Source organism: Notolabrus celidotus, chromosome 20 (assembly GCF_009762535.1).
Source record: "Notolabrus celidotus isolate fNotCel1 chromosome 20, fNotCel1.pri, whole genome shotgun sequence".
Classification (NCBI taxonomy): Eukaryota; Metazoa; Chordata; class Actinopteri; order Labriformes; family Labridae; genus Notolabrus; species Notolabrus celidotus.
The window spans coordinates 27,702,186-27,723,826 of record NC_048291.1 but is presented as its reverse complement, the minus strand read 5'-3'; the positions used below and the strand labels follow the sequence as shown (position 1 = coordinate 27,723,826).

The window sequence follows — 21,641 nt, the reverse complement described above, 5'->3', positions numbered from 1 at the left end:
TGTGGCATTTTTAGTTGATTTTAACAAAATTCAAGTGCATTGGACGAGTTAAAGTTATACTTTCAAGTTAAAATTTCTGCTGTAGCCCCAAGCAGACTTTTACTGATGATCTATATTAGAAATAGTGAGCCAGATCATGACATTACATTGATAATTTTAACCAATTACATGTTTTTTTGTACTTTTATAACTCTGAAAACAAGTTATAATCACATGACATGAAGTAAAGATCTTAAGTTATTAAATGAAATGTACTTGTCATAAAGGAAAATTGAGTTATCAAAGTAATATAAACATGTCTACTAAGGGCTTTTAAATATATTCATTTTACTCACAACACAGTATCTTAAATTATGGCTAAAAATCATTAATTTTCAACCATAGCTTCAGATACATTCATGTTGTTTCTTTATTTTGAAGGATAGAGTTCTCTATTTCCGGTCTGAGTGTCCTGATTTTTCCCCCTCACTTGATAAGAGAAGCAACCAAAGCGCAACACCGAGCGTTTGCGTGATGACGTCATGGCACAATGGCGCCATCCCTTTAATGCATCCATCAGAAACAGATGGAAAAGCTATTTTTAGGCTTTATTAACTCTGAGGTCAGAGGAACACTTCTCAAGGTGAGACAGGAATAAAGTCAATTATACTTTTAATACAATTATAATAAGAAGAACTCTGATCTAATGAGGATTATTAACTGCAGACATGAGGATTTTAAATGTCATTGATAAAAATATTAAATTAATTTGTGAATTAAGTTAGATTTAATGTCACGTTAGAGATAATTATTATGGTTGTGTTTAGTTTAATTTTAAACGACAAGTTTTGTTAAAATATTTAGGCAAAATAAAAACAGCCAAATATAACATCAGCACACAAAAACAATTAAAGAACTGTATTTTAAAAACATTTTAATATAATAAATTGTTTGTTTATCTCATTTAAATATTGTTTTAACACTATTTAATCCTCCCTGACTTACCAATTTATTTTAGACTGATATAAAAATATATAAATTATTTTTTTAAGGAACTTCAGGCTGATTTATACCAAGAAAAACAAACTTTTCAGGTGTTTTAACAGTGCATTTAATTTAATCTGCATTTTCTTTGTAACTAATTTAATGTATTTGAAAAAAGTGTAATCTCTAAACACTTAAATTCATTTAATAGACTATTATTTATGGATATATTTGGTTACAACTGATTATATACAGGTTTAATTAGTTTTTACCAATTAAAGTAAAATAAGCTCATTTGTAGAATAAATAAAACACTATTTTCTGAAGTCACTGAATTATTTAAATAAGAGAAAGAAAATTGAGAAATGAGAATATTTTGGGATCTAAAAGTTGTCACTTTTGAACAAAGTGGTTAGTCTCATTAAGTCTTGGACACAAACATATTTTAAGTAATTAATGTCTGAACGTCTCACTCATCAACGACAACACACGTTTCTGTTTTTGTTCATTTATTTCTCAAAAATTATTTTGTTACGTTTCTGTACAACTCGTTTCTCAACACTCCTCCAAACATTTTGCATCTAACCTGAACATTAACTTCATCTCCTGCTGAAAAAAACACTTCTCAAACCATCCATGTCTCCCCACACACATCCACCCAACACCGACTCTACATCTCCACACTCATCATCATCATCTTCCTCATCCTCACAGCTGAGCTTCCTGTCAGTTTATGTATCTATTGGGGAGGGAGGGTGAGGGGGTCCTGCCTGTAGGAGTGGAGGCAGGAGCAGAAACATTGAGACTGCACAAGGAAACATATGGACCCATAACGGGAAAAGGAATAACAGCAAGGCATTCTGGGAAGCTTGTTCAAAGTCAGATTGGAGGATTTGATCTGTAACAAGCAGCAACTCAAAACTTCACTTCCATGTTTGCTTGATAACCGTGTTTCTACTGGACTCAGTCGTTGTCACACTGCACCTGAATGCACCACAGAGTTGGCTCTTTGAGAGGTTTGTTGTCACTTTGTAAACGTAGGAATTTACAGCTTTTCCATTTACATGATGTTGAACTGAAGAAGTCCAGCAGATTAATTCAGACTGCTGCTGTGGACAGATTTCACATCCTCCCATCTGAGCAAACAAAACATTCCCACAATCCTTGAAGGATGCACAAAAGTCCTGATGTCAGTGAACTGCACACGTTTATCTGCCGGTACAAACAGTATTCATATTTCTGTGTCGTTGGAGGTTTCTCTGACTCCCCAGTGCAGCTTTAATTGGCAAAATGAAATAACACAACTGAGGAATGGTCAGCACTGGAACTGTACAAAATAATGCATAAAAAAAAAAAAAAGATAAACTAAAAGTTGGCACACTGAAATCTCACGTTTCGTATGTTTTCTGGTGGTTTGAGGATTTCCTCTGAACGCTTCCCTCCACAAAGACGAGCCCAACATGTCAGGCAGCTTGTCCTCCTTATAGTGTCTCCATGGGGGATTGTTAAAGTCCAGTCTGTCCCATCAGTCCGCTTTCTACTTCTCCGCCCCCCCAGCCCGCCCGCTCTCATCTAGCTTCTCAGCAACATTTGCACAAATACAGAAAAAGAAACTAAAATGTTAGTCTGCATACAGAAATATGCTTCTTCTTTTCCTCCACTCAAACATTCTTTAACTATCAGTGCAAATGAGGTAGACATGACAGACAGCATCTGATCACACTGAGATCAGCGTCCTGCAGCAGAGATGGATGGATGGATGGATGGATGGAAGGGGGGGGGGTCATGTGACAGGTGGAGGGAGACCAGCTGATTTGTCATCCACCTGTCTGGGTGCGTGCGGCTGCAGGAAGCCAGCAGATGATTATTTTTTCTACCCATTCGGACCGTGCAGAAAGAAATCAAGAGATGTTTGATTGAGAAGTTCAGGAGCCTCAAAGTGGTCGACATGAGACACAGGAGTTATATGAATGATCAAATCTGTACTATTACTCTTCTCTGGACTTTTTTATAAGGAAGCCTAAAGAGGCCACAAAGGAGAAGATTAAAAATATGGCTGATTTTTCCCACTAGATTTCCCAGTACTTTGCATTTTGTGTCATTGTTTCTTAGGTGTTGAATTTATTCCTTACTGTCCTGGAGATATAAGATAAAATCAAATACTGGATTTCTGTTTCCATAAAAAAATGTTTGAAAAATAAAAAAAAGAAGCATTTATTTGCTTGCAAAACTTTTCAGGGATAACACTCCTTTTTAAAATATTTTTTTAACCAATCAGTTTTTTTTGTTGACTTATTGTCCTCTACAGGACACCATACATTATTATAAACATGAGTGAAAAATGACCCTAAAGTAAAATATATCCCTTTTTAAATCACCCTCCCTGATGATAATTATATGATGAAGTAAAAGGATCACCCTTTCATATTAAAAGCTCTTCAGGTTTTTAAACTGACGTCACGTTGACCACTTTGAGGCTCCGTACAATCTGCAGCTTACAGCGTTTTTTTCGTGGGGACGTTTGAAAAGCGAAACATGAAATAAAAAAAACAAAAATCATGGCACAAACTTTGTGAAAGAATCAGGAAATGTTATTCAGCTCGACTGCAGACGCTCCACGTTTTAATACTGGCTCAAAATAAAAAACTGTAAAGAGTAGAACTCAGCCCTGCCCAGAACTGGAGACCCCTTCACCCCTGAGACCTGAGACAGGAATGCTGGGAAAGGTAGTCCTTTTTGTCCTCCTTTAAAAACATTAATATCTGTTTTTATGCGTTTGTTGTTTTTTTTTTTATAGCTCTATCACAGTAACATTGCGCTTAATCCCCACCTAGTGGTCAAAATTGGCAATTACATTTTTAAAAACTTAAAAATTAGCATACAACATAAATATTACAACTGCAGTAGAGGTAATAATAATGAGAGCATCTATTGTCTGCATCTAGTACAAATCGGTATAACTCACGTGACAAAATAATCATTATTATTACTCTAACACAGTCTCAAAGTTAGTGCTTTATGTACACTGATAAGTACAATGCAAGTCAAAAGTGTTGGACAGTGAACAATCTTCAGTATACCTGCTACATTTACACAGGTATCTTACATTTATATGCATTTATATAAATAGGTAGTGTGCATGGTATCCATACAAATGCTGTCTGTACACAAATTCCATGCACTGAAATGTACTAATCTGTAATGTAACATGTACATCTTATCTACAGATGCAGACCGAACTGTGGAGAGGAGGAGGGGAGGAGGAGGAAGGGGGGGCAGGTGGAGGTGTGGGAAAGCTGCACACACACTCACACACACACTCACGCAGAGCACGAAGGTTTAAGTGCTCGATTCACTCAGAAACACTCTCTGGCAGCGTCCCTTTGATGGAGCGCTCTGACATTTTGGGATGTTCTTATTGGCTGTCTCCTCTGTGTGTCATGAACTCTGCCTTATGAGCATTAGAATAAAAAACAGCTTCATAGATGGAGGATGGAAAGCCAAAACATGTGGAGCTCCATCAGCTGATTGGCCGGTCATAAAGCCCGCCTCCTGCATGATTGGATTTGGCTTCACTTTGCCCAGCAGGAGGAGATGCAGGCATGTCGTCCATCTTTAAATGCATCAATATGAGTTTAATGTACGATTAGAGACGCTGCTTCCTCCTTTGAATCAGATCAGTGGTTCCCAAAGAGGAGCAGGGACAAGTTGGCAGCTATCAAAACAGCTTCACAACATTTTTTTAAATCAAATAATCGCTTACTAGAATTTCTTTTACTTATTCTGACTTATTTTCTTCACCACAATGTATGCACATTTGGAGTGGACACACAGAGGGATCAAACCGACAGCCAACAAGCTCCCAAACATGTCAGAGTGAAGAGGAGTTAAAGGGCAGTGGTAGAGTTTCAACACAGAGATGGCAGTGTTTGTTTTCATTGTCATTTACAGAATCTTATCACTATAAAGGAAAAAGAAACGTGTTTTAAAGAACCCCCCCGGTCGACTGACGACCCGCCTCCCCCGAAAGAACCGACCGAACTCGTCTGAACGTATGAAACACGCAGGAACCAAAAACTGGGTTTACAATTGACCGCCATATACATAGTTACAGTGGTTTTTTTAAAGCACCGCTACCCAAGTGAAAGCTTCACGACTGTTGCCCGTTGACCTGCTAAACTTTAAACCTGAAGGCCAGAAGGTCTGAGCTCGAGGCTGAACCTGGTCCGACCGGCGACTCCTGCAGTTAAACCGTCTGACTGCAAAACTCAATACTGTGCAATGTTTTCAGAGTGTTACAAAACGAACGAGTCCTCCTTTTTTTTTTTTTTTCCTCTTTTCTTCTTTTGACTCGTTCCCTTTGCAACACATGGCTCTGTTTCACTTCTTTATGTCCTCTCTTTAAGGTGTTTCATGACTCTTCCTGTGCAACTCTGTGGAAGAGAACTTAATACTCGTGTTTCTGCTCTGTAGTGATTAAAAGGCTTCTTCTCTCTTTCTCTCCCTGCACACTTTAAGAAAGGAGACGCTAAAATTGACTTTAAAACGAAGGGTTTGTTTTCTACAGCCCGATGAAACATCCTCAAATATGCTAAAAACTGAAAACTACCTAACTACGCCCCCCCACCCTCCACCCTGCGCCCCGTGTAGTAGCCGGCTGAGTGACTGGTAGCCCTGTTTGTTGGACAGATCCAAGCAGAGAGGAGACGTGAGGCGCCCTCAGGAGTACGAGAGGTGAGAGCCGTTAGAAATGTGAGAAGTGACCGACGTGCTTCGGCTCAGACCCCCATCGCTCCCGCCCCCCGGCCCCCCAGAGGCCGTCCTCCTCAGAGGCTGGGGGCTGTTCCTGAGGGCCATGAGGCTGGGGCCCCTGACGCTCAGGTTCCCCCCTCCGTAGCCTCCCTGCGACGATGACGAGGAGGAGGCGGAGGATGGGGGAGAGTTGGAGGAGAGGGAGATTGGGGGAGGTGGTGGCGGGGGAGGCAGGAGAGCCAAGGACTGGGAGGAGGCGTGGGTAGCGAGGTGGTGGTGGTGGTAGTGGCTCTGGGAGTGGTACGGGTAGTGGCCGCCTCCCACCCACTCCCGGGCCCGCTCACGCTCTCTGCTGATGTCATGGCTCTCCCGGTACAGCTGCGGCGTGCTCTGGTGGTGCTGGTAGTGCTGGTGGTGATGGTGGGCGGAGGAGGAAGCAGAGGATGAAGAGGAGGAAGGGTGTCCCCTCATGCTCTTGTGTGGGTCGCTGTCCCTGCCGAGGCCGTGGGAGGAGGTGATGGACTCTGCACGGCTGAAGCCTCCCCCGCCGTGGTTCTGACTGCGCCATGACGGGGTGGACACGGAGTTCTGGACGCTGTGGCTCCAGTGGCTGCCGGAGCGAGGGACGGGTCGGGACGGCCAGCCACTGGAGCCCGAGGAGGGGCTGGGGGTTGGGTAGCCCTGGTTGAAGGCCTCGGCGGGAATGCCGCTCAGCGCCATGTTGCTGAATCCCAGCCGCATGCTCTCTGAGTCGAAGGCCTCGATCTCGTGAGCCTGGCGCTCCAGCAGAGTCCGGATCCGCTCTGAGCGCTCGTTCTGCAGGGAGAGCATCTCCTCCTCGATCTGAAAACACACAATCACAGAGTTAAAACAAGATTCAAACCAACCAGTGTAACGTCTGAGTGAGGACAGCATCCTACCCTTTGCTCCAGCAGGGCCCGGCGGATGGACACCCTCTGCTCCAGGTCCTTCACCTCCCGCTCGTGCTGGGTGTCTGTGTGGATCTTGATCTTGCTCTGGTAGGCGTTGAGCAGCTCCAGCTCCTGCTGCAGCTGCATCCTCAGCACCTGGTACTCTGCCTCCTGGGTCTCATCCAGCCGCAGCTGTGGGGACAAACAGGACGAGAACCGGGATCAGAATCTGTCAGAGCTCTGGAAGCTGATGTGAGGATGTGAAGGCTGCTGTTAAAATGTGAAGATGATCTTTCCTTTCTTTGTTTTTTAAATATTGTTTTAAATTTTCATGTTATGAATGAAAAGATTTATCTTTCAGTCTTTGAAATATGAAAAAATAAAAAGATTAGAATTTGTAAATCTGAGGAGAGTGAGCTGTGAGCTGTGGTGATGGAGCAGGTAGGTGTGTTGTTGAGGTGCAGGTGTAGCTGACAGGTGTAGCTGACAGGTGTAGTTGACAGGTGTAGTAGGTGTGGCAGGTGTAGCAGGTGCGCGGGGTTTCCTTGCCTTACTCACAGCCTGTGTGGACAGCATGTCGTTGATGGAGTGGTCGTACTGCTCGGCCAGGATGGCCAGCTTACGTGTTTGTTCCTCTTTGAGGCGTTTGAGGACGGCCTTGTGGTCGGATTTGGGAGTGCTCTCCAGCAGGTGGTTCCTCAGAGCTTTGTACTGACGGGTCTGGATCTTACAGGTCTCCTGGAACTGACGCTTGATCTGCAGCTCTTTGGACTGAAAGAATGATTTCAATTAGAAACCCAGAAAATGAAAACAGAGATGCTAACATCAGACACTCTGACCCGGTCTGATCAGGTCTGATCAGGTCCCCCTCTCACCTTGAGGCTCTTGGGCTGCTGCCGGACCTCCACAGTGTGTTTCTGTCGAAGCTCTTGCTCACGGCGCTTGTTGTACTCCATCTGGTTGGTCAGCTCGGTTTGGTGCTGAGTACGGATCAGTTCGGCCCGGGTCCTCTGCACGATGCTCAGCTGCCTGAACTCCAGCTCCTGAGTGGACTCGTGGTGCCGCAGCAGCATAGCGCACTCCAGATCCTTCTGGGTCTGCTTCTTGTTCAGGTCCTGGTGGAGACAGCATGGAGTGATTTAACTGAGTCATGAAAATATTCGAGTCCTGCTTCAATATGATGACAACATGAAATCAAACGTCTCTTAAGGAGTAATATTTGATGAATGATGGAGCTGGTTTTTAAAGAATAGACAGTTGAGAGGATTTGAGCAGCTGTACCTCTCTGAGCAGGTCCTGCTCCAGGTTGTGGCGAGCCAGCAGCATCTTCCTCTTGTACTGGCGACACTGCAGCTCGTAGTACTGCCTCTGCCTCCGCAGCAGGCTGGCTTCCTCCTCCGCCTGCATCTGCTGCATACACTCCTTCTGACGGATCAACCACTCCTGCTTTTCCCGCTTCGGAGTGGACTGGTTCTCGTTCAGCTCCTGTTGAGTGGACGGCAGATGGTTTAGCATCCTGAATCATTGACCCTGGTCTGAATATGTGGATGAGTGTTTGCCTCTCACCTCTTTCAGCTGATCCTTGCGCATGCGATACTGACGTTTCTGGGACTCCAATAAACTGGTCAGCTCTTTCTTCTGCTGTCCCAGGATGTGCTGCTGAAACTTCTTCTCTTCTGTCAGAGCTGCTTTTGTCTGCAGGAGGACACAAACCATCGCTCAGTAATCACTTAGTGCTACACATATGGTAGTAGTTTCATTACAGACATGCAGAGCAGAGCTTCAGTCTGCCTCACCTCTTTCTCCAGGATGGCCTGGTGCTTCTTCACGAGTTTGTCAACCTCTGTGGAGAAGCTGTTCCTCTGATTCTCCAGCTCCTTGTCGAGCTTCAGCTGGTGCTCGTCCATCTCCGCCTTCAGCTTGTTCTCCAGCCCCATCAGCTGCTTCTGGTGCTGCCGCCTCATCCGCTTGTACCCAGACATCTGCTCTCGCAGCGCTGAGCCCTGCTCGTGCTCCTGGATCTGTCGGGTCACCTGGAGAAGAGAAAAACACATGATGGCTGAGTACGAGCTGATTTCAGATACTCCAAGATATCCCCAAACTTGTTCACCTGACATAAACTGAATCTGTATGATTGAATGTTTAACTCTGAGAGGCTTCAAACTACAAGAGAAACTATGGTTCTCTTTTTGTTGTGGTGTCTCCAGGCTTCTCAAAATTAGATTCAAGATATTTTAAGGACAACCCTGCATCGAGGTGGTTTTAAATCTCAGGCCCCCCTCTCCCCTAAAACAAACTTTCTGCCAGTTATCTTTCAAACAAGAAGCCAAATCTCTCGTAAGAGGATCCGCTGAGTCATCGTACCAACGAGGCGGTTCTGATGGTGGCAAAGTGGTCTCTGTTGCGATAGTAGACTCGGCGGCGTCCAGCTGAGGCAACCTGCGGTTGGTCCATCTCTGGTTGGTAGGGATCATCATAGATGTTATCCTGACCCTGAGACAGAGACACGGGAGAGAGTTAGAACAAACACAGATGAAGGTGGATCCATCAGAGTAAACTCAGGTGGTGGTGTTCACCGTCGGTCTGTGGATGATGGAGCTGTTGGAGGTCACCGTGTGCTCGCCTTCCTGCATCATGGCCATCTCACTGCTGCTGTCATCAGAGGCGTCGGCCAGACTGTTGACAGAGCTGCTCTGGGAGCTGGCAGAGATGGACATGCTGGGTACGGACTGAGAGCTCTCCATGCTGTTCACTGTTCCCGTCCGCAACAGGTACTGCTCCACCTCCTGACACAGAAACACACGGTCTGGATTTAGAGGAGTCCTCACTAAAACATGCCACTCAACAAAACCCACACAGCCAATTAGACTATGTGAGTTTCCACCCTCCTTATTCCTCACCTCCTCATCCTCCCCTCCCTCCGACACAGGGCCGTTCTGTTGGGTCTCCTGGAAGAGGATCTTCTTCATCTTGCGGTACTGCAGGTTGTCCAGCTCCCGCACTGCATCCTTGGTTCTTGCGATCAAGTCCATGATCACCGTCAGAGGACGCTCGCGGCACAAAAACCGATGCTGCAGCGGAGACGGCAGATTAGCACAGAAACACATCATGGTTCATGACTGTGCAGGACATAAAGATCCTTTTCATTTAAGTTCTATTGCACGGCTTCAAGCTGGGGACCAATACCCTTGATCTGGTTAAAGTATAGCTCAAATTAAAAGTTGCAAACTGTTGCAGCGTAAAGTTCAGGCTGTTGAATCCGTCTGTATCCAGTAAAAACACGTCAAAAGTTTTGTATATTGTATATATATTGCAGCCATGTGTTTATCTTTGTGTGCATGTGTTGCTGTAACTGTATTCTCACATTCAGCAGCACGTCAGAGGTAGGCCGGTCCTGGGGAATCTTCTGTAGGCAAGAGTCCACAAAGTTGCGGAAGGAATCAGACCTGCAGAGAGACGAGATTACATTAAATCACGTGAGTGAGCAAAAAACAAAACAAAGCTGTGAAAGCAGGAAAATGAGCTGTGCAAGAAGAGTCCAGACAGACGAGGAGGAGGAGGGGATGGAAATGTTCTCACCAGTGATTGGACTGAAGGACGGGGCTTTCATTCTGAGCGATATGATATAAGGCACTCATAGCATTCATGTTGAACAGAGGAGGCTTCCTCTCCGCTGTGGAAAGAGAACAAGACCTTCAGCTTTATAAACACAGAGACAGAAACACAGCGACATAAAGGAGTCAGACAGCAGGTCAGTACCCAGCTCTATAGAGGTGATGCCCAGGGACCAGACGTCCACCTTCCCGTCATACTGGCCCTCATCCATGGCTAAGATCACCTCAGGAGCCATCCTGAAAAACACAACGACATGAACGTTGTGTAACTTTTATCAGTGGAAGCAGATTTGTCAAAGTAAGAGGAGGCATGAATGATCAGTTTGAAGACTCACCAGTACGGAGTCCCTACGAAGGAGTTAGCTGGAGAGATGATTGAGGCGGAACCAAAGTCCCCGAGTTTGACCTGACCCGGTTCTGTCAGCAGGATGTTTCCTGCTTTCACGTCCCTACAGGATCAGAAGTTAGTGCAGAGAGTGATTGTTGTGAACATGTTCAGTTCCTCTGACCTTTATTAACATCGTAAAACACACATGGCATGGTGGCCTCAGGAGAGGAGAATGCAAACATGTTTCTTGGCAATGAAGGATCCAGCTCAGTGTAAAAGCTCTTACCTGTGAATCATGTTGTGAGAGTGAAGATATGCTAATCCCTGCAGTGCACCATGGGTAATAGCAGCTATTTCAAATTCCTGGAGCGGCTTTTTGTGAACTGGGAAGACGAAAGAACACGGTGATTCACAAACAACAATTTGGGAACAGTAACTGAAGGTAAGTGCGAGTGTCCCGTGTCAAACTGACCTTCAAGGAGGTCTGAGGCGGAGCCGAGGCAGTACTCCATCACCAGCTGAGGGAGACGCAGTAAACCATGAGAGCTCCACACACAGTGAGGATTCATATTCACGTTACATCAATGTTTACGTCTGACAACAGTTAGAGGATTAAAAAGTTTCAGAACATTTATGAGCTGCTCCAGGTGAGTGAATGCAGTGATGCAACACGTACCCATGCTGTGTGCTCCTTCAGGTAACATCCCAGATACTCGATGGTGTTTGGGTGGCGAAGCTTCTGCAGGAACTTCACCTCTTTGATGATGTCCTGCCATTTCTGAACAGAAGAAAAACACAGTTCAAACATCTTGTGTCTTATCCTCTCTCTCTTCTTTTCTCTGCATATTCTGAAAAGGTTTACACGTCAACAATCTTCCACTGAGGCGACAAATCAAGCTTAACATGAAGAATCACAAAGCAGTCTGTAGAAAGAACATCAACGTTTCTTGTGTCTCATTTCCACACTCTCTGATTCTTTGTTTCATGCTTTTATTAAATCTAACTCTGTCATGTTTTCTTGTTTCATGGTTTGGTAACCCGTCTATCAACTAACAAAAATGCTTTTAATCAAATTGAGTGGGCAAGCTTTTAGGTGACTCGTCTCAGACTGTCAGGTTTTATTCTTTACAGCTGCAGCGTTAGACGAGCTCTGACTGAACTGTGAGATTCTTTGCTCTGGCTTTCAGTTTGTTCCTCTTAAGGAATAAAACATTACAGAAACACTCTTTTACCTGCAGTCAGAGCACACAGAGTATAAACATGGTCAAAGTGCATCACTGTGTTAGCACTTAGTGATGACTGGATTCTGATCAGGGATGTTTGTTTGGATGCATTTTGTCTGGACATCTTTTCAACTTCGAATTTGTGCAGCTGGAATTTGACTTTTCGTTCGACTGCATGGTGTGCAGAAAGGATTCATTTGTAAACTGGTGCAGCACACGTCTTTAAATGTTGTCGTCACGCACTGATGTCTGTTGTTTTTTTCCGCCTGCCTCTCTGTTAGCTCTTCTGTCACTTGTTTGATATCTGACTGAAATAATCGTGATGATTTCTCTGAGACGTTGAGGTGAGGACCGGGAGGAGGATGAGTGTTTTACCTCGTTCGTCTGCTTGCCGCTGTAGGACATTTTCTTGATGGCCACCACCTCATTGTTGCGCACGTCACGGGCCTGATGGACAACAAACAACACAATTATTACTCTAAACAACACACTGAATACTAACATACTCAGACACAGCTTTAAAGAATCATTACTCAATCAAATAAAACAGAAAAATCTAATTAAAAACATTTTGTTTAAAACCAGAAGCCAGTTTTCTTTCCTATGAAGGAACTTTATTTTGAAAATCTGGATCTTTTATCCGACATATAGAAGAGCAAAAAGGTCAGAGAGAGAAAGTTGATGCTTCTAAATGCTCAATATTGATCAGCTATAACATTATGATCACCTGACAAATACTGTGTAGACACCTGTTCTTATCAAGTCAGGGCCAAATCAGTCCTGCCCTAATGAGACATGGACTCATCTAGACCTTTGAAAGTGTGCTGCATATATATGAACACACACAGGATATACAGTCTCTCTACAAGTGAGGATATTTGACTCCAGCAGGCGTCCTGGACAGCTATGTGTAGAAATACAGATTAGAAATATGGACACATGTTGAAGAAGCGATCGAGTCGTCCAGGAGGAATCAGGTTCCTCTAATCCCTGACCCTGATTACAGAAACAAGGCGTCTTCATCACGTTTAAGGAATGAGATTTCTGGAGTAAGCTGGCTGTAACCCAGTTAGTGAAGAGCGAGTAAACGACTCTGAACACCATCATCCTCAGAGGTACGATCACCTCCTCTCCTCTCTCAGTTCTGTTTTTAAACCCTGCAGTGGAGGAGGAGAGGTTTTCGACCACTTGGTGGAGCCAGAAGATCGACCGTTTCAGCGAGGACAAAGACTGAACACAGTGATCCATTTCATCCAAACTGCATTACTCATTTTTTGGTTAAGATGCTCATATATTCTCAAATCTATTCCAGCAGCTTAATCCTCCAAAAAGCTTAATCCTAAATCCTAAGTGATGCTGCACCAGACAAAGTCATGATGCACCGACGCTGAGGTCAGTTGTACCCCAGATTGTAAACAACTCAATGATGCAACACGATGTATTGTCTGAAATATCAGGAGGAAGATTAACCCTTTAGAGTTCTGCTATAATAAACAGTCAGACAGAGCAGGCGTGGATGTTTCTGTTTGTTAGGTGACTGATTATTAAACGTTCATGTCCCTGGGATCCAGACACCTTCAGCTAAAATGTTATACATGCAAATAAACCACAGCAACTCATGAAAGGAAAAGAGAGTACGCCATTAACTATAAATACAACATCAGATTTCCTTTCCAGACTCTGTCAGGTGAACACAGAATAATCTATAAGGCCTGTTATAGAGAATTCAAATAAGAAGTATCGTCTCATGCTCCCGTCTGCTGACAAAGTCTGTGCTCTGCTCCTTTAACTGGCATGCCGTGCCTCATGGATTGGACTTGTTTCCTAATTTTAAACAGCAGCTGTACCCTGTGATCTAACCGTTTAGCTATGTTTGCATGAAATGGTAATAACATGGAGTCGGGCTATGACATCATGATGTGCCCTGTCCCTGAGAAATTAAAGGAATAATGACGAGCATGAAACTCTGAACTCTGAGTCTGAAACCAAATATGAAGGACGTGTTTCCTTTTCTGTGTTCTGATTCTAAACTGACACGCCCTCAGGTTGAGTACAGGATTCAACAACAGCATAAAACTGGTTATTTAAATAAGCTTTTAACCAGATATAAAACTTAGAACTGATGGACTAATTCAACCAGGTCCCTTTCTGATCCATCACAGCACCAGATCTGATAGGTTTCTATTCTAGTCAATGTGTTAACTTCCACTGGATCCGCTCCATTGTGTTCCGGCTAAGTCTCTGATCCGGCAGGTCGGAGTCCTCCGGATCAGATACACAAGACCTCTATTTGTCCCAAATGCAGGAGCACGACGCATCAATCTCAACAGAGCAGATGGAGCGGGACAGGAAGTCAGGTTTCACCAAAACAAAATGAAAACATCCGGTTAATTTTCAGAATAAAACACTCTGTGTTATCACCAGATCGTATTTCACTTAACTACAACAACAAACCAAAGTCATGATGAGCGGAGCCAGGCCTGGAGTCAACAGCTCAGAGGTTTTCAGAGGACCAGGAAGACAACATGGATGAGGAGAGGAGGAGGAGGAGAATCCTTGATTCAGTGATTACCCAGGGGAAACCTCGGTCACATGACTCCAGCGGTCTGGTGGTCCTGCTCCGTACCGCAGTGGATCGTTACGTCATTCTTTGCAATATATTGATTATCTCAGTATCGTGATATTATCGTTATCGTGGGCCAAGTATCTGGTATTCTATCGTGAGACCCAGAGACTCCTGCCCTTACACAGTATGACTCTATACTACGTATGAAGTGTTGTAGTATGCAGTTTCAGACACAGTCACTGTCATGATGTTTGCAAAGACCTCTCTTCTGTTTGGGTCCCTGCTCTCCTTGTAAGGAGCTGCAGCACTCCCGTTTAATGGATGCAAATAAATGCACGTCTCTATTTCTGCAGCACGTCTCTAATGGTCCTTTAAGGATCCTCTGAAACTCAGACCCTCAGTTTAACACAGTGGAGGTGTTAGTCTGCCACACAGTCTGAAGAATAATTTGCAGGTACAATGAACCGGCTTAGTACAGCCGGGTTCCCGCTGTTTGTGTAATGAGGCGGGGGGGGTGGTTTTAAGATTCACAGCTACCTTCTTAAAAAACAAAATGCAGATGAAGACGGATATTTCTGTCTTTCAGGAGCCCACACAAAATAACACCCATGCCTCCTGGACTCAGAGAGCTTTTTAAAAAAGAACTGCTTGAAAAGAGGGTTAAAGATCAGACAGTTTGATTCCAGCAACAGGAACATCACATCGTGGTGCTTTGGACTCGCAAGGAAAACAGAAGACTATCTGCAAATCAGTAGATAGGGGAACGTGCTCTGTCAGGGCTGTATGCTTTGCTCACAGTGTTGATTTATACATCTTTGTTGTGCTCATTCAGAGACGTGAAGCACTGACATGTCTGTGTTAACAACACCACAATAGAGACGTGACAAACTGAAGACAGAGGAAGAAAAGTGATGGATTTGTAGTGATGCAGTCAGCCTGGAAACTTGTAGCATACTTCCTTTATATAAACTCATATAATACTATCAGTATTAATGTTTTATGACAGTTTATCTATCAACAAAAGCAGAGTTTGACCTCAGGAAACACTCAGTCCTGAGTTCTAGAAACAGCCACAGAGTGAAGCAAACAAGTCTCTCACTTTTTATAGAAGCTGTGAAACAAAACAAGATCATGACTGCAGATTCTGAGCATTAACTTTGGATGGACTTAAGGAGCCTGTTCAAGCAAGCTAGCATCTCATGAATGACATCAATAAGGTCATCAAAATATCAAGATTCAACATCTTAGTGTCGTCATTGAAAGCCAAACCTTTAACTCTCTTCACAAGACGTATAGATGTAGATACCAGATGATCTACAAGTATGAGGTTATGGGTTAAAGAGGCAAAGCTCAAAATAATAACTATAGTCTTTAATGTGTTGATGTTACTGGTGTGTTTGAGTAGAGATATCCATGGTGCTATTCTTCCACCTGTAAAGACTATGGGGGGTGAATTTCCCTTTTGATTGCATCACAACACAAATGTTATTAATGTAAGTTAATCTGCATTATCAGGGACCGAGCACCAGGCTTCATGGAGCTCACAGTTCATCGTCACGAAGGCTCAGCTGAAGATAAAGACACGCATGAACAGTCAAAACAACAACTGCCACAAAACGTTAGAGGATTTGATGTCCCACTCACAAAGTAAACAGCCCCGAAGCTGCCATGGCCGATCTCTCGCAGGTCTGCAAAAAGCTTCTCTGGATCATCTTTGCAGAAGAGATCTGCCACATCCGGGTCTTTTAGATTGCCCGCCCGTGCACTCGAGGGCATGGCCAGGGCCTGCAGGAGAGGTGAGAGCTCAGATTAGTGCTGGGAGGGGAAAGAGCAAAAAAAGTCAAAGCAAGATGACATCATGCAGACCTCGAGTCTCCGCTGGTCTGCTGCTGCTGCCTCCGTGGCCTAGTTTGTTGTTTAATTGCATTTAAATCAAACGGTTTTAAACACTGCAGTGACAGAATATCATGAGAGCAGCCTCTGAAGGCAGCGGCAGACCAGCAGCTCCTGTGTCTGTGAGGCTAAATCACTGTTTACAGAATCTGGAGCTGTTTAGAGCAGTGACTGATCTTTGTTTAATGAAAAGGTCTGTCTTTGTATCTTTTCTGTAGCGTCACCAGAAACCTGAAACTTGGAAACACAACTTGAGACCATCAGTGGATTAGTTGATGTACTTTGTTTTGTTGCGTTCCCCTTCAGGGTTATGTAAAAAGGTAACGGGCCAGTTTCACGGTGTCTGGCTGAAGCTGGATCTACTGGAACACCTCCAAAGTATTACTCATTTAAACCCCTAAATATGAAACACTGGGCCCAGGTTTTTAACACTTGAATGCCTGCTAACAGCTGAAATGTTCAGTTTGAGGGATGTGTTAAAAAGCCGGGCTTCTGGAGGTACAGCAGGTCCTGTCTAAGAGTTATGCTGTCAGAACATCCGCTTGGTGTTCTAGACTCTGTACCCATTTTGTTCTGAGGGATTTTAAGGTCAGTTTTCCACTTCAGCTGGAAAGAAAGCGTCTAATTAATGTGTTAAACACCCTGGAAAATGCATTCTTCTGCTCTGGAAAAATGACCTATTTACAGAATCCTAAAACCAGCTTCCCTGATACTCCAAGTGTACGGTGTATTTCTAAGAAAATCGTACTATTTCAGGAATGTCATGAGTGGTTGATTCTGGGCTCTGCACCTCTGTGCATACAGAGAAAAGCCTTTATCTCCCACAGCTGATCTATGTAGGGCAGCAACCAGCTGAGAAGTTATGACATGAGTACATGAAACAGTCATGAAGACGCTGTGATGTTTAATTGGGAGAAAATGGAGGGTTTGGTTCTAAACATGAGGACAAAGAGAGTGAGAGCTGACGTGGGGGGGGGGAGACAAAGCCTCCTCCCTTTCAATGTTTCAACCATGAAGGTCGTCATGAGACTGTAGAGAACATGACGGTCCATTTCTGATCTCTAGAGACCGACACAAAGACTGAAAATGTCCCTAGAAGAATTTTGACCATGAAGAACTTGTAGCATTCAACACAGATGAACTCATTAAATCTGCCATTGTTTGGAAACCAAGCTGGAAAATATAGAAAGTGGACATCATTATTTCTAAAACCAGACATTTCAATGAGTCCATTCTTTATGTGAAACTCTTACAGTGATGAAGGTTAGAGGACAACGAGACAAACGAGGGGCGGAGAGAACAAAAAGATCTTTACAGATTTAAACGCAGGAAACTTGTGAAGCTCGCAGTGCACCAGAAACCAGCAGAGCTGTAGTCCTTTACCATCCAACTCAAATCAAAGATGGATAAAAATAAACCCAAGCCTAGCATCCAATCATGTGACCAAATCAGCCCCCTGAATGTGATCTCAGCCTACACGCTGAGCCGGGGTTATTGACAAACGCAGCATCACTTTATAATGGGGTTAATGTAGCTGCTCATCCTTGAGTGTCAGCTGGAGCCCTGAGGAGAGCCGACATCATAATAAGGCCTCTGTGGATCCATGAATGCACTAAAACGGGCCTCGGGGTCCCTGTTTAATGCTGGCTGCTGTGTGTAAGAGCGCTTGTAAATCTGTGCTAGACAAGAAGACATATTCCCACCCTCCCACTCTGACCCAGAGTTTCGTCGGTACGCAGTGAACCAATTTCCAATCTTATATTATGTGATGGTGTTCAAGGCGAAGCAGCAGCAGCAGCAGACGCCTGCAGGCAGCTACTGTCTGCAATCACAAGAATAACAACCAATCTCTGGAATGGGAAAGACACGGGTGTGTTGGTTTACAGGAAGAACACAACAAGCTCTTTAAATACAAAGGGAGAAAATGGGGCATCCTAATTACCTTCACCATCACTGAGAGTCTGATCCAAGCAGGGACCTTTATCAGGACAGCTCACCTCACGTTCCTCTCTCTACATGCAACATTACTTAAAGCTCGAGCTGAGGGATACAAGGAAGCTGATACAGAGCTGTGATCAATATGATTGAGTTATGGAGAGATCAGTCAGCCTGTTACACAGCACTAAATCACTGCAACGACAGATAGAACAATGGTGCTATAAACCAAAGTCGGGGTGTCTATGACTCAGAGGAAATTTGTTCAGTTTGTGCGTTTTAAAATGCTTCACTGTTGTCCTCCATTTCCCCATTCCTCAGGTAACAGAGTTTTTCCTTGCAAGTTAAAACACAAAGCACTCGAGGCAGTTTCCATAACTCATGTGGAAAAAACAAACTCATCGTCACTTTGAGGTAAAATAAGAAACTGAAGGACAGACAAAGAAAGAAAGAGGAAACACTGTCAGTCAACGCTTTTTAAAACAGAATGAATCACTGAAATTTGGTGCCTCTTCATCGTTAAGGACCGATGTCACATGGCTGCTCGCAGTCCTGACTTGGGAACAGTTTTGCATAACAGAAGCTCCCTGTTGTGAATGAGAGTGTGGAGCTGGAACAAGGAGAGGACATGGAAGTATTTATAAGCTCAATTAAGAAAAACAACACCTTCAAAACGTTCATGGAGGTTTGTTCTTTTATAGAGTGTTGGATAACAAACGATGAGGTAACGAAATGTAGTCAGAGATATAATCAATGAAGTATTAGGGATCGGCATAACGAGCAGAAATGCGATTTAATCACTGCTAACTATTCGCCCTTTATTCAAGAAGACAAGGAGAGAGAGAGAGAGACTGTGCAAAGTTGTTGTAGATATTCTAGTTAGATATGATAGACATGCTGGTGCTGCAGAAGTTTGTGAGTTGTACTCCAGTTCTGAATCTCAGAGCCGCACCCTTTTTATCAACAACTGCCACTTACTGCTTTCTTAAGTTATCTGGAATATTATTATGGGAGTCGTACTTTCAGACGCCCGAAAACCACATTACAACCAGGTGCTCATAAAAACAACAGAAGGAATACATTTTAAAGATGAGATAAGAGTCACATTAGCGACTTGATTTTTTAACTTCTTAATTCAAAATTCACATTCATCCTTTAAAGTATACCAGAGTCTATCTATGACAATGAATGTTGTAACTCTAACACTGCCAGTTGTCTGTGAGCCAACCCTATGGGAGCAAACAAGGTGAGAGCACAATACTTCTCCCCGTGATCACACGGATGCCTTAACTCCCAATGCAAACAGTGTTTATATTTAACTCTGAATCCCTCCAGACTTGTTTAAAAAGGAAATAAAGACACACAAGATGCGAGGCGTGGATTTCTGAGTTTACATAAGCATTACATCAACCCTTCGAGCTCAGAGCTATAAAGTAAAGATGCGTCTGAGGCAACACCAAAAAACAGCCTCGTCTCCATCCTGTTAGAAAGCCTCATCAATGCAAACCAGTATCAATCATCAGACAGGAAAAGATGTGGCCTGCAACGTCACATCTGTACGGTGGCCCTGAAGTGCAAATCACAACGGCACCAAGCAGAACCAAACCAGAAGAAGTAGGTACCCTGAATTCTGAATTGTCGTAGTGTTTTCTGATTTGCACTTCAGGGCCACCGTACATCTGTGAGCAAGTGCAGAGATGTTTAAGATTTCACAATCCCATCATCCAGGATGTAACATGTTGCATGATATGTATTTTATTATTCACCTAACGATTTTACATGCAGATGAATGATGCTGACTGTAGATGACAGCGATATCTAATGATAACCTTACTGTGTAACCACTGAGCTGACCGACATACACTCACATACAAACCAACATATAACACAGGACAAACTGTGACAGTATTCATCACAAGTGAACCCTTCTTTTGTTGTTATTACTCTCTGAATCACATCTTTAATATTTTAACTATCCGTCTCATTGTGTAGTCTCAAATCCAGCTAACTAAATAAAAGAAGATAAAACATCCCATCCAAATGAAATGCTTTAAACGTTTAGCTAAAACTGATTTCACCTAATGTATTTTAACCCTCCTGGTATGTTGCGGGTCAATTTGACCCTTTTGGAAGGTAAAATAATTAAAGTATTTTTTCTGTATGAAACTTCTTCTGCTTGGTTTAAAAGGTGAAATGAACATATAAAATGAAAATGGTAGATTTCACATATTTGCTATATCTGTATGCATTTACAGATATAGATGCTGCTTGTGGGTCAATTTGACCTGGCAGTCAAAGTCGATGCTAAAAGGGGTCAGAAGTGTCAAATACTTAATGTTTCTTTGCAACTGTGGGACATATTTCCCCCTAATCCTATTTTACTGAATTTCCCCCAGGGATAAATATAGAATTACTGACTCTGATTCTGATTTTAACATGAATTTTCATTAAAGGCGAGTGAGATGTCCTCATTAAACCATGATCTGAGGATTGAAGAACACTATTGCACTGGATATTGATTTAAATATGTATTAATGGAGTTAATAATGAGATTAAATAAATGTTTATTGGGATTTTTTGGGGTGTTCTGACTCTTTTTGATGATTAAACATGCCCCGGGTCAAATTGACCCTGGAACATTATTGCTGTCCCTGAGAAACAAACACATCAGGAGGGTTAAGATGAAGGATTAGAGATAAATCAGAAGTTTGAGCCCTCAGGAAGCTAACTGAGTCAGCTAGCATTAGAGCTAACAGATGTAGCTTCACTCACCGCGGCTTCTGGAGGTTCCACTGGGGAACGGAAAACAACTGTTAGCAGCCAAGCTAGCGCGCCTCTCTCCTCATGTCCTGGTGTCTCCTCTGTAGATAATCAGTTCTACGTTCGGCCCATCGTTGCTTTAGTTCCTCCTGGTTCAAGTGAGGCAGTTAAATATTTAAACACTTTATAGTTTTATCTGCTGGTTCGGCGGAACCTCGAGACTGTGACTAGCCTCGGCTAATTGGCTAGCTTAGCTGTGATAGCTCGGAGCTAATGTTGAGGTTAGCTTAGTAACGGGGTGTGGCTGATGTTCCTCCGTGGAGCTCCACTCTCCAGCATGCTGTCCCGTTCCACTCAGGTTATTAAAACAAACTGATCCCGCCTAATGTCTGCGCCCCATCCTGAGCTCGGAGTGTTTCTGGACCGTTTTTTGTTCTAAGATGGCTCAGACTGAGGGGCGGGGCTTAGTGCTGACCGGAAACTCAGTATTTCTATTTCCGGTGAGGTTTCCGTTTCACAGATGTAGCGGTATAAATAAACTGACCTAGATAATGTTAGTGATGGAGTGCAAACCATGGTGCAAACCATGGTGCAAACTGCCTCTAAGGCTCGATTTAATGATTATTCTTACAAGACTCACTCACTGTCGTACACATTTCATTCACTCACATTAATCTCATGCTGGGTTTGAATAAG

The 21,641-nt window shown here is 43.6% G+C and overlaps 1 protein-coding gene across 2 annotated transcripts; it reads right to left on the bottom strand.

The window, feature by feature from the left end:
• Positions 1 to 1,455: 1,455 nt before the first annotated feature.
• On the bottom strand, positions 1,456 to 21,425 carry taok2a (TAO kinase 2a). Of its 2 annotated transcripts, none has more exons than XM_034711063.1 (20): positions 20,958 to 21,425; positions 16,002 to 16,142; positions 12,167 to 12,238; positions 11,245 to 11,346; positions 11,041 to 11,086; positions 10,855 to 10,951; positions 10,576 to 10,689; positions 10,386 to 10,477; positions 10,206 to 10,299; positions 9,991 to 10,072; positions 9,527 to 9,697; positions 9,203 to 9,412; positions 8,991 to 9,119; positions 8,423 to 8,659; positions 8,193 to 8,321; positions 7,908 to 8,111; positions 7,502 to 7,741; positions 7,176 to 7,397; positions 6,636 to 6,818; positions 1,456 to 6,558 (listed from the first exon to the last, which is right to left on the bottom strand). In XM_034711063.1, exons 2-20 carry the CDS (start codon positions 16,131 to 16,133, stop codon positions 5,683 to 5,685), a joined length of 3,432 nt encoding a protein of 1,143 aa, XP_034566954.1. In that variant the 5' UTR covers positions 16,134 to 16,142; positions 20,958 to 21,425; the 3' UTR covers positions 1,456 to 5,682. The 2 variants fall into 2 exon arrangements, with proteins under 2 accessions (XP_034566954.1, XP_034566955.1); XM_034711064.1 differs by having other exon boundaries at positions 7,185 to 7,397.
• Between the last annotated feature and the right edge of the window lie 216 nt (positions 21,426 to 21,641).